This window comes from Corythoichthys intestinalis, chromosome 16, assembly GCF_030265065.1.
Source record: "Corythoichthys intestinalis isolate RoL2023-P3 chromosome 16, ASM3026506v1, whole genome shotgun sequence".
Taxonomy (NCBI): Eukaryota; Metazoa; Chordata; class Actinopteri; order Syngnathiformes; family Syngnathidae; genus Corythoichthys; species Corythoichthys intestinalis.
Window position 1 is genome coordinate 19,489,187 of NC_080410.1, and position 12,469 is coordinate 19,501,655.

Below are 12,469 nucleotides of genomic sequence, written 5' to 3' on the forward strand. Positions count from 1 at the left end.
TTGGGGTCTCCAGGTGTTATTGTCAGAATACAAGCGAACAGGCAGCCTGTATGCTATCAAAGCCCTGAAGAAAGGAGACATAGTCACGCGGGATGAAGTGGAAAGGTAAACAGCACACAGGCCCGTCAACTAATAATGATTCCTGTACTGTAATTTAACAACAGTTTCATGTCTTGTCCTACTTCAGTCTGATGTGCGAGAAGCGAATCTTTGAGACCGTCAACAGCTCTCATCACCCGTTCCTGGTCAACCTGTTTGCATGTTTCCAGACACCAGAACATGTGTGTTTCGTCATGGAGTACTCAGCAGGAGGGGACCTCATGATGCACATTCATGCAGATGTCTTTTCAGAACCACGTGCTGTGTGAGTTTTACTCTGTGTTTGGTTCTGTGGGGGAAGAAATGATAGAACACAGCTCAATATCGAAAAACAAAAGGAGTATACTGTATGAAAAAGGAGGGTCACACAGGAATCAGATTTTAAACCTTTCAGTGGGATAATGAATGTTACTTTTAAGATCTGAAATCTCTGTTGTTGTCCACCATGTGTGACAGGTTCTACTCTGCTTGTGTGGTCTTGGGTCTGCAGTTCCTTCATGACCATAAGATTGTTTATCGGTAAGTCTTGATTTTCAAAGAACAAAAAGTGAGATGTATTTATTTATTTATGAATGAACTTTTTCCTTTTTTAGAGATCTGAAGTTGGATAACCTGCTGCTGGATTTAAATGGTTTTGCCAAAATAGCAGACTTCGGTCTTTGTAAAGAAGGTGAATCTTTTGCCCGTCGGTCTTTTACATAACATACTATAAGTATTAGGGCTGGGCGATATGGCCGAATAACAAAATCTCAGATTTTTTTCCACCAGATTTTTTCCGATTCCCCACACCTCATACTTTTACATGCATAAGGTTCAACACTTTTGTTCATTCAAACTTCCCAGTCAAAATAAAGTGGATTTCTCGCGCCGTCATTGACAGTGAAGGATGAACATTCGCAGTCGTCCTCCCAGTTTAAATGAATAGCGTACCGCACGAATGCTATTTTTAGACAGCAAGGCTGCGTGACGTCACCATCGTAAACCGGAAGAGGGTCAACATAGAAGCGCGCTCGCATAGTACCAATGCAAGTACTGCTTGTTTTCTGTCAGTAATCTTTCAAAAAAGAACATGCCGAGTAAACACTGCTGCTATGGTACAAACGACTCTAGACAGTACAACTGTCCACATATGAAGGATGTTTTCTTCATACGTTTTCCGAAGCCAAAAACTCAGAGGGGACAAAATGTGAACAATGGATCAACTGGACGTCCAAAAGACCAGTTTTATGCCATTTAGGTGAAGCCATTCACCTTCATATGCATTAAACATTTTGTTGGGGGCCATGGTCCTACAGATGACAATAGCGATCCATTGCCTGCCCCGAAGAGGTAACCCATTTTGATATTTTCACTTATCTTTTAGTATGGCGTTTTGCCATTTGCTTCTGTCTGACAATGATTGACCTGAACATGTTTTTATTTAAATATCACAAGAGTCATGTAGGCCTTTTCTAAAATACGGATATTTAAATAAATTAGCCAAGTTTGGCCTTGGTCTTTTTGTAGTAAGCCTGTTCATGCCCACAGGTAGGCTCTAGATTTAACCTTTTCTGTTGTAAAGAAACAACCTTAGTAAGGGGGAAGTGTAGATAAATTAATAGAATTAAGAATTGTTATGAATGAAAAAAATTAAAAGTGTTCGTTGGCTGTCACCGAGTAGGATTTGCGATCGTTACACAAAAATAGCAATATGAATTACCCCCAAGAACGGTCGTAGAGAGACGTAAGACAACCAGAGGATATAAAATATAAGAAAGAGAGTTCATATGGTGGTAAAGCATAGCTTGTTGAAACAGGAGAATGTAATTGTTAGTGGCGTAAGGCAATGCATACAAGAAAAAGGTATTGATAAAAAAAGCTACCTCTGGATCAGGTCGGCACTTTTTCCCGTCTTTTTCTGCCCTCGAACTCAAGCCATCTCTTTAACTAAACATTTCTATGTTGTTCCACATCTCTACCAGTGAGCCGGGGATATCATTTTCAGACAGAATTGGTAGGTTTAGCTCAGTAAACATCTAGTTCGTACACTATTTACATACATCTAGCATGATGGACAAACGCAGGTTTGACCCCCCCCGTAGCAACAGTTGCTAACATCATGAATATTAATGAGCAAAGGTGACGTGTTACGTGCGGTACGCTTTTGGGTGTCTTTTCTTGTCATTGATAGGCAATGAGTTGAATACGATAAAAATCAACTTTAGACTATTATTGGGTTGTCATAATTGATCAAACTGATTTTCGTTTTAAATTTGTTTATACTCTTATTATATCGTTGTATTCAGACAAAATGCATTAAAATAATGATAGGAAAAATACAGTATATAGTTGTAATCACTTTTTGGTTCATGTAGGCCACAATTGTTTACCAAATATCGTGGGCTATTATACATGACGCAAAAGGTGACGTCTACTTACGTGCCAGGTGTTTTATGGGGTTGATTTGTTTTTTGTTTGTTTTTAAGTACCAAAAATCGCCACTTGCCCTATTTAGGGTCGAAAAATTGTTAAATGTTGAACAAAAATTAAGTGCAGCACTTCTGTCTTAAGTATCTTTTTTTATCCTCATTTGTCCTGTCACCCCCCCAAATACAAAGTAATAACTACACCATCCAAACAAACTCTTTCTCTTGGAATAATCTAATTACTGGTTCCTAGATTTCCTTTTGGCAAAAAAAAAAAAAACAACCTCAAATTATTTTTTTAATCATCCACAGTAAAATAATAACTCAAATTCATAAAATCAATTTATCGCCCTGGCCGAAAAAGTTTTTTTAAATTTATTTATTTAATTTTTTTTTTTTTTTTTTTTTTTTTTTAAACTCTGATTAATTGTTTGTTTCTCACACTAAGGCATGGGATACGGGGACAGGACCAGCACCTTTTGTGGGACACCTGAGTTTTTGGCGCCAGAAGTACTAACAGACACATCGTACACAAGAGCAGTCGACTGGTGGGGGCTGGGGGTGCTGGTGTATGAGATGTTGGTCGGAGAGGTGAGAAGCAGCAAAAAAACATAGCAGCTTCAAAAATCAGTCAACTATTTTGTGTTCATAAAGTGAAATATTCAGTTAACCATTCAAAACCTGTAAAAGACTTAGAATATTTGTCATTTCAGAGTATTTTATCCCTCAAAAATGACTGATTACCACTATAAGTATATTAATAAGGTTGAGTATTTGCATTGTTAATTCTTCATGATTCTGCATCCAGAGTGCAAATGTCTCGTGCTTGCCTGAATCCGATTATTTTTTTTTTTTTTACCTCCCCTTCCGAAAAAACTAAAAACGTGCACACTATGACTTGAGGTATACCAAGCTCCAAAAACTATTTGAATCTTGGATGTTGCACTGCGCTGTATTTCAAAGAGCCGTGACTGAGCTGTGAATGTGCTTATAGAAAGAATACTAGAGAAAATAATACACATCCATTCCCCTTTCCCCCAGTCTCCTTTCCCTGGTGATGATGAAGAAGAGGTTTTTGACAGCATAGTGAATGATGAAGTTCGCTACCCGCGCTTCCTCTCAACTGAGGCCATCGGTATTATGAGACGGGTGAGATTTTGTACTTTATGAGTTAAATCGAGTTTTTTTTTTTTTTTTTTTTTTTTTTTTTTTTTCACTGCGGTTGATAAAAAAAAAAATGCTGCGTTGAAGACTTGTTTAATTAAGATGGCGTTGTAATGGTTTGTTTTGAAAGCGTTTGCATTCAGTTTTATTGACTTAGGTGGATACACTGCCCTCTAATGGCAACAGTGAATATGTTATAACTCGTCTAATGCAACTGCTCCCCTGTTAAGGCCATTATAAGTTTGTATGTGTTTGTTTATACATTCGTAATTGTTCTAATTGTTTTGTGCTAATTAAAAAAAAAATAAAATCGATAATAAAGTTCTTATGTTGTACTTCGATTTTTAATATAGTTTAAATGCGTGATGCTCTCATGTGAAATGAAAGTGCAATTTTGCATCGTTTGAAGAAACACTCAGGATTATTTTCGGTAACTGTAATTTTTGGACTATAAGCCGCTACTTTTTTCCCCTCATTTTGAATCCCATGGCTTATAATCCAGTGCAGCTTATTTGTTGATTTATTTGGGTTAATAGGTAACACTTTATTTGACAGCGGCATCGTAAAACTGCCATAAGACCTTCATAATTATGACATAGTTACGACACTATCATAGGCATTAATGAAGTATCATCCGGCAAATTATGCCACCAACACTCCTTCTATGTCCAGCCCGTATCTTTTACATCTAGTCAAAGTGAGATAATATGCCGGATGACACAAAAATGACATCTGTTATAAGCATTCCTAAATGCTCATGGCAGTGTAATGTCCTAATTATGATGGTTTTATGACAGTTTGATGGCACCACTTTAAAATAAAGTGTTACTAAATACCAGCGCTAGCAATTAATGAAACAACTGGAAGAGTAACTGAAGAAATAATTAGCACATAACATGAATTTTGATTGTTATTTACATCTGTAGTGCTGCAATGCATGCTAGGAGGCATGTTGGGTGATAACCGTGTTGACAGCAGGTGGCATCAGAGGTTGACGCTCTTCCCCAAGGGAGCAGTGATGGCCAAACGAAGTTTCTTGAAGCAATTTAACCAATTGCCTGCAAAGCTTCATTGCGGTTGATTTGGTTTTATGACGTCTCATGATGCAGCTGTCGAATAAAGTCATAACAGTTAATATCGTTTGTTGTAAATATCCCATAATACAGTGAGGACAGCTGCGGCTTATTGTCCAGTGCGGCTTATCAATGAAAAAAATGACGTTTTTATGTCAAATTTGGTGGGTGGCGGCTTATAGTCAGGTGCACCATGTAGTTTGAAAATTATGGTAATGCTCTTTTGAAAATGCAATCTTAGCAAGCCAAAATAAATATTATTTCAAGGATAAGCACTTGTTGCTTTCATTTTACATCTAAAATTTATTCCGCAAGGCATTAAATGTTTGTAATCCGATTACTTGATTATTCAAATCAATAAATTAATCTATTACTTAAATAATCGATAGCTGCAGCCCGAGATTGTTCCATGATAAATAGCTTGTTTCTTTGTGAAGTTATTACCGGTACTTTGTATTTGGGGGATGACAGAACAAATAAGACACCTTTTTGGTGAAAAAAAATATGAGATTTATTTTAAGGCTATATCACACAGCCCTTATTCAAACATAATTCTTTTTCGTCATACAGTATCAGGTTTGCCTTATCCAGCTATAGTAGTATCATAATTATACAACAGCGGTATCAAAATTCTTTCATTAAGAGGATCAGTCTTGATCGATATTTTCAGAAGCATTCTTTTAGCTTCATATCATTTTAGTTATATACCGTTCAATAATGTGAACTTTTTCTTTGTTGTGTGCTTTGTTATAAGCTGTTGCGAAGAAATCCTGAGAAGCGACTGGGCTCTGGAGAAAAAGATGCTGAGGATGTCAAAAAACAGCCTTTCTTCAAAGTGAGTTTGAACTTAAACTAGCTTTCCTGCCAAAAATTGTTGACAGTAAGTTGACAAATACTTATTTCCATATACTAGTCTGTCCAGTTTAACATTGCACTGAGAGTAAAATGCTACTTTCTGTTGAAATGAACTGGCTCAATTATTTAAAAAAAAAAAAAAAAAAAGTCTTTTGCTTCATCACACACTTTTATGTGCCTCTTTGTGGTGGAGCTAATTGAATATACATTTTACAGAGCATTTGAGGCAATTATTTTTCGTGCTTCTATATAAAAAAAAAAAAAAACACGTATATATCATATCTTGGGCCAACATGACCCAAATTGTCAATTATCAATATTATTATTTTTTATTATTAATCATGTTTTTTCACAAATAAATGAAATTAAGTAGGCTGATTGAAGACTCTAAATTGTCCCTAGGCGTGAGTGTGTGCGTGAATGTATATTTGTGTCTATGTGCCTTGCGACTGGCTGCAATCAGTTCAGGGTGTACCCTGCCTTCTGCCCGTTGTTGGCTGGGATATGCTCCAACACCCCGTTACCCTCGTGAGGATGAGCGGTTCGGAAGGTGAATGAATGAATGAATAAATAAATAAAATTAATAAAATATTAAGAAAATGAAATTTAAATTAAAAAATATATATAACAAAGGCACTCTGGTTATGGCCCTCAATAACACTATAAAAAAAATCTCATCGTATTAACTCATTGCCTGCCATTGACAAGAATAGATGTCCTTTTCATTTAAACTGGGAGGACTGACTTTGAGTGCTCATGTTTTATTGCCACTGATGGCACTAGACCACCAACAAGTCCATTTGGACTGCAAGGAACGAATGAACATTTGTTAATTCACTCCTCCCAGTCACAATGGGTTGGACGTTTAGTGCCTTCAATGGCAGCCAATGAATACATGTTTCACGTCTTTGAAATACACATTTAATAAAAAGAAATATATGAACACATTAGTGCTGCAACAATTAATCGATCTACTCGAGTAATTCATTTAGAAGAAATATTCGAATCAAATTTTGTTGCTTCAAGTATTCGTTTAATGAAATTGGTGTTATAATGGTTCGTTTTGAAAGTGTTTGCATTTAATTTGATTGATTTGGGTGGATACACTGCCCTCTAGTGGCGACAGTGAAAATGACATAACTCATTCTGTTTTTGTTTGAGCTATGTTTTTTTTAGTGCATTCGTAATTTAGTTTATTGGTATATTTAGCCGTTTTTTGTGGGAATGTGTTTTTGAACCATTTGTTAAGAGCACTGTTTGAAAAAAAACCCATTAGCGTTTTATAGCCTTTAAGCTAGTAAACTTTTGTTATGTGAGTTAGCCAATTGTTGTTTTGGTGTGCTTAGATCCTCGTTTATTTTTTTTATACCGTTTGAGGCTCAGCACAGGTACTTAAATTTTTTTATGTTCCTTATCCAATTATTCGAACTAACTACTTCATCAATTAAGCGACTACTAAAATGATTGATAGCTGCAGCCCTAAAAAAAAAAGTATATATATATATATATATCTTAGGGCTGTCAAAATTACCGCATTAACGGGCGTTAATTAATTTTTTAAATTAATTACGTTAAATATTTGACGCAATTAACGCATGCACTGAATGACCCGCTCACACATTGCCTCAAACAGATTACAATGAGGCCGTTTATGGACATTAAGAGTGAAGAGAATGCCACCGGCCGCTTGGGGGCAGCGCCATTCCATACTAATGTTATTTCTTCTAAATGTGGGAGAATTATTAGTTTTGAGATATTTATGCTGTATGCACAATGCAATGCAAATTGCTATTTGTGCTCCTCACATATTTCGGTAAGTTTTCTTTCTTTTAGTGGCAATTATGTGTCTCTTGTTGTATTTTGGGTAAGATATGTACAGAGATATATACAGTGCCTTGCAAAAGTATTCGGCCCCCTTGAATCTTGCAACCTTTCGCCACATTTCAGGCTTCAAACATAAAGATATGAAATTTAATTTTTTTGTCAAGAATCAACAACAAGTGGGACACAATCGTGAAGTGGAACAACATTTATTGGATAATTTAAACTTTTTTAACAAATAAAAAACTGAAAAGTGGGGCGTGCAATATTATTCGGCCCCTTTACTTTCAGTCCAGCAAACTCACTCCAGAAGTTCAGTGAGGATCTCTGAATGATCCAATGTTGTCCTAAATGACCGATGATGATAAATAGAATCCACCTGTGTGTAATCAAGTCTCCGTATAAATGCACCTGCTCTGTGATAGTCTCAGAGTTCTGTTTAAAGTGCAGAGAGCATTATGAAAACCAAGGAACACACCAGGCAGGTCCGAGATACTGTTGTGGAGAAGTTTAAAGCCGGATTTGGATCCAAAAAGATTTCCCAAGCTTTAAACATCTCAAGGAGCACTGTGCAAGCCATCATATTGAAATGGAAGGAGCATCAGACCACTGCAAATCTACCAAGACCCGGCCGTCCTTCCAAACTTTCTTCTCAAACAAGGAGAAAACTGATCAGAGATGCAGCTAAGAGGCCCATGATCACTCTGGATGAACTGCAGAGATCTACAGCTGAGGTGGGAGAGTCTGTCCATAGGACAACAATCAGTCGTACACTGCACAAATCTGGCCTTTATGGAAGAGTGGCAAGAAGAAAGCCATTTCTCAAAGATATCCATAAAAAGTCTCGTTTAAAGTTTGCCACAAGCCACCTGGGAGACACACCAAACATGTGGAAGAAGGTGCTCTGGCCAGATGAAACCAAAATTGAACTTTTTGGCCACAATGCAAAACGATATGTTTGGCGTAAAAGCAACACAGCTCATCACCCTGAACACACCACCCCCAATGTCAAACATGGTGGTGGCAGCATCATGGTTTGGGTCTGCTTTTCTTCAGCAGGGATAGGGAAGATGGTTAAAATTGACGGCAAGATGGATGCAGCCAAATACAGGAACATTCTGGAAGAAAACCTGTTGGTATCTGCACAAGACCTGAGACTGGGACGGAGATTTATCTTCCAACAGGACAATGATCCAAAACATAAAGCCAAATCTACAATGGAATGGTTCAAAAATAAACATATCCAGGTGTTAGAATGGCCAAGTCAAAGTCCAGACCTGAATCCAATCGAGAATCTGTGGAAAGAGCAGAAGACTGCTGTTCACAAACACTCTCCATCCAACCTCACTGAGCTCGAGCTGTTTTGCAAGGAAGAATGGGCAAGAATGTCAGTCTCTCGATGTGCAAAACTGATAGAAACATACCCCAAGCGACTTGCAGCTGTAATTGGAGCAAAAGGTGGTGCTACAAAGTATTAACGCAAGGGGGCCGAATAATATTGCACGCCCCAATTTTCAGTTTTTTATTTGTTAAAAAAGTTTAAATTATCCAATAAATTCTGTTCCACTTCACGATTGTGTCCCACTTGTTGTTGATTCTTGACAAAAAAATTAAAATTTTATATCTTTATGTTTGAAGCCTGAAATGTGGCGAAAGGTTGCAAGGTTCAAGGGGGCCGAATACTTTTGCAAGGCACTGTATATATATATATATATATATATATATATATATATATATACACACACACAATATTTGGACCAAAAGTAACCATTTCTGACCAAAACCCTCCCATTAATTTCCCTTGACACATTCAAATCCAGTACAAGGTTCGCATCATTGCTTATTTACATCATTTGTATTTTTTCATATCATGTGTGGTTTAGGATATTGATTGGGAGGCTCTTCTCCAACGCAAAGTGTCACCTCCTTTTGTCCCGAGCATCACTGGAAAAGAAGACGTCAGCAACTTCGATGTGGAGTTTACAGCCGAGGCTCCAACCCTCACACCGCCCCGCGAGCGACGCACCCTATCCCGCAGGGAACAGGACTATTTCAAGGATTTTGACTATGTTTCTGACCTGTGCTAATGTCCATGGATTAGTGTTGTAGATGGCCACAGCCAGCCTCAGACTCTGAGATGGAGACAGGGAGTGGATGGCTGATTGATGGAACTCAACAGGAGAGACAAATAGCCAGAATGTGATCGCGTGTCTCGCACATCTGCAGCATCGCTGACCTGCTGACCTTTTAGACAATCTAGAGGGGCTTTTAGAGGAAGTTGTGATGATAGCCGAAGATAATCCAGATTATGTAGCAACTGAGTTGACTGGTCCTGCTGTGTGTACTGTCTGTAGTCAAACAAAAAGTGCTCATCGAGCCAAAAAGTATCAGTCAGAAGCTGATTTATCGTCACGGCAGGTTTTTGTTTCCTGTATTGTGTCTCTTTTTGTCTCTGCTGTGTGCTGTTGCTATGTGTCGCCCTGAACCACGCTCAGTCATGAATGTATGTCGACAGCCTCAGTCACGCACAACTTCAAAATGAGCACTGGGGGGCGTCAGAAAAAAAATTCTGCTTATTGTCAGATTTATTCTGTTGCTTTTGGTTGATTGTATCAGAGAGCCAACACATGATGTTCTTTAAATAAAATGAAGCAAACTTGTAAATGCTTTCTCTCCTGTTCTGCTGTGAAATAACTGCTGCCAACGTTGTTTTAGAATTCAATTAACAACATTCAACTAACCCACGGATGTCGAAAATATCTTTTTTGAAGACAATGGATTGAAAGAATATACAATCACTGTTAAATTTACTGTTTTGCCAACAAATACAGAGATAAAAGTTAATTTGGTAGTTTCCGTGGGCTAAATGTGTTTGGTATAATGTTAACTTAACATGAAGCTGAATTCATGGTCAGTGGGATTTGAACCCAGAACAAAATGGTGTGTTTCTGCATCATTACAGGTGTTTAACCACTGTGACTACTGACTACCAATCTTTCCGTCTTTAATTACAAGTTAGACATTTTAGTTTGTATCCAACTTAATCATTAAAAAACAAATACTGCTTCTCAGCTTTTATTTTATGCTTAGTTAAGCATTAAAAATATCTGTAGGCTGCCAGTCTATGGAGGTAGATTTGTGTCTTTATTATTCAATCAAAAAAAAAGTTGCTTCAATCAAATAAAAAAATGCTTCAATCAAAATATATATTTCCAATCGAAGAAAACGTCTCTTCAATCAAAAAAATGTGTTTGAATGCAAAAATAAATTTGAAACTCAAAAAAATATATTCGAAAACTATTTTTCTTTGATTGAAAATTTTTTTTTTTTTTGGATTTAAGTCAAGTTTTTTTTTGATTGAAACACCATTTTTGATTGAAGTCATGTAATCTTGCGTTGGGACCACATTTTGGCTAGGACATTTGTGTCTTTATTATTCAATCAAAAATTAAGTTGCTTCAAACAAGAAATATATATTTTCAAAAGAAAAATCACTTCAATCAAAAATTTTAAAAATATTCAATTGTAGAAAAAAAGGTTTGAATGTGAAAAAATATTTGAGACTCAGAAATTCGCATTTGAACACTTTATTTTTCATTCAAACTGTTTTCTTTGATTGAAGCAATCCTTTTTGTGTTTGAACCATATAAGGGGTAGGACATTTGTGTCAAAATCATTCAATCGCAATAAAAGTTGCTTTAATCAAAAAATTATTTTTAATCAAAGAAAAAAATCATTTGCAAAAATATATATTTTTTGAAAATATTTTTTTAAATTTGAAATATATATATATTTTTTATTGAAGTGTCACTTTTTTTGAAAAGCAAAAAGTTTAAACTCTTTTTTTTTTTTCAAAGTGGAAAAAGTTTTGAACACACTTTTTTTTTTTAAGTGGGAAAAGTTTTGAAGGCACTTTTTTTCGATTGAATCATTTTGACACAAATATTCAACTTCAACGCTAGTTCCGGTGTGTTTGAGTGGCAGTTGATTGGGCCAATGGCATAAAAGTATGAAGCAAGAATAATGGCCATTGGCCACCAGGTCTCCATCCAGCCATCGGAGTCTCCTGGAGTCCAAGCCGATTATAGGGCACTGGTACGGGGGTGTAACATCGGCATTTCACCGGAGTACCCGCAACGGCACGTTGCCCTGTCGCGGCACACTGGTCGGACCCCGATATCACCCCCCAGGCGCGGTGGCCGGCTGTCGAGTGGACGGTCCGCGAATGACACGACACTCATTCAAAGTTGAAGTGATGGGGCTCCAGGCGTGGACGCCGGCGACTCGCCGGTAGTCCACTCTCTTACTGGGCAGGCTAGTGTCGGGCCACTCGCCGACCACTCTTGTACCGGCGCGTCGCGGACACTCCGGCTGGAACCGATTGCCAACCGTCACGTCAGGGCAGCGGGTGAAGTTCGCCGTGTTGAATCACATTAAGCAGCAGGGCACCATACTCCGGTGAAATGCCAATGTTACACCCTCGTACCAGTGCCCTATAATCGGCTTGGACTCCAGGAGACTCCGATGGCTGGATGGAGACCTGGTGGCCAATGGCCATTATTCTTGCTTCATACTTTTATGCCATTGGCCCAATCAGCCGCCACTCAAACACACCGGAACTAGCGTTGAAGTTGAATCTTTGTGTCAAAATGATTCAATCGAAAAAAAGTGCCTTCAAAACTTTTCCCACTTCAAAAAAAAAGTGTGTTCAAAACTTTTTCCACTTTGAAAAAAAAAAAAAAAGAGTTTAAAACTTTTTGCTTTTCAAAAAAGTGATACTTCAATAAAAAATATATATATTTCAAATAAAAAAAATATATTTTAGAAAAATATATATTTTTGCAAATGATTTTTTTCTTTGATTAAAAATAGTTTTTTTGATTAAAGCAACTTTTATTGCGATTGAATGATTTTGACACAAATGTCCTACCCCTAATATGGCTTGAACACAAAAAGGATTGCTTTAATCAAAGAAAACGGTTTGAATGAAAAATAAAGTGTTCAAATGCGAATTTCTGAGTCTCAAATATTTTTTCACATTCAAACCTTTTT

At 37.2% G+C, this 12,469-nt stretch overlaps 1 protein-coding gene across 3 annotated transcripts in view; it reads left to right on the forward strand.

Annotated features, from left to right (window-relative positions):
- LOC130932026 (serine/threonine-protein kinase N1-like) overlaps window positions 1–10,450 on the forward strand; it is a 77,098-nt gene extending 66,648 nt beyond the window's left edge. Inside the window, exons 15-22 of one of the 3 annotated variants that reach the window (XM_057861377.1) lie at window positions 14–105; window positions 188–364; window positions 556–618; window positions 693–769; window positions 2,953–3,095; window positions 3,546–3,653; window positions 5,496–5,576; window positions 9,301–10,448. In XM_057861377.1, coding sequence (XP_057717360.1) covers window positions 14–105; window positions 188–364; window positions 556–618; window positions 693–769; window positions 2,953–3,095; window positions 3,546–3,653; window positions 5,496–5,576; window positions 9,301–9,504 — 945 coding nt within the window. In that variant the 3' untranslated portion in view covers window positions 9,505–10,448. Of the gene's footprint in view, window positions 1–13; window positions 106–187; window positions 365–555; window positions 619–692; window positions 770–2,952; window positions 3,096–3,545; window positions 3,654–5,495; window positions 5,577–9,300 lie in introns of all 3 variants that reach the window. The other 2 variants (XM_057861376.1, XM_057861375.1) reach the window with 2 other exon arrangements.
- Window positions 10,451–12,469: the final 2,019 nt, after the last annotated feature.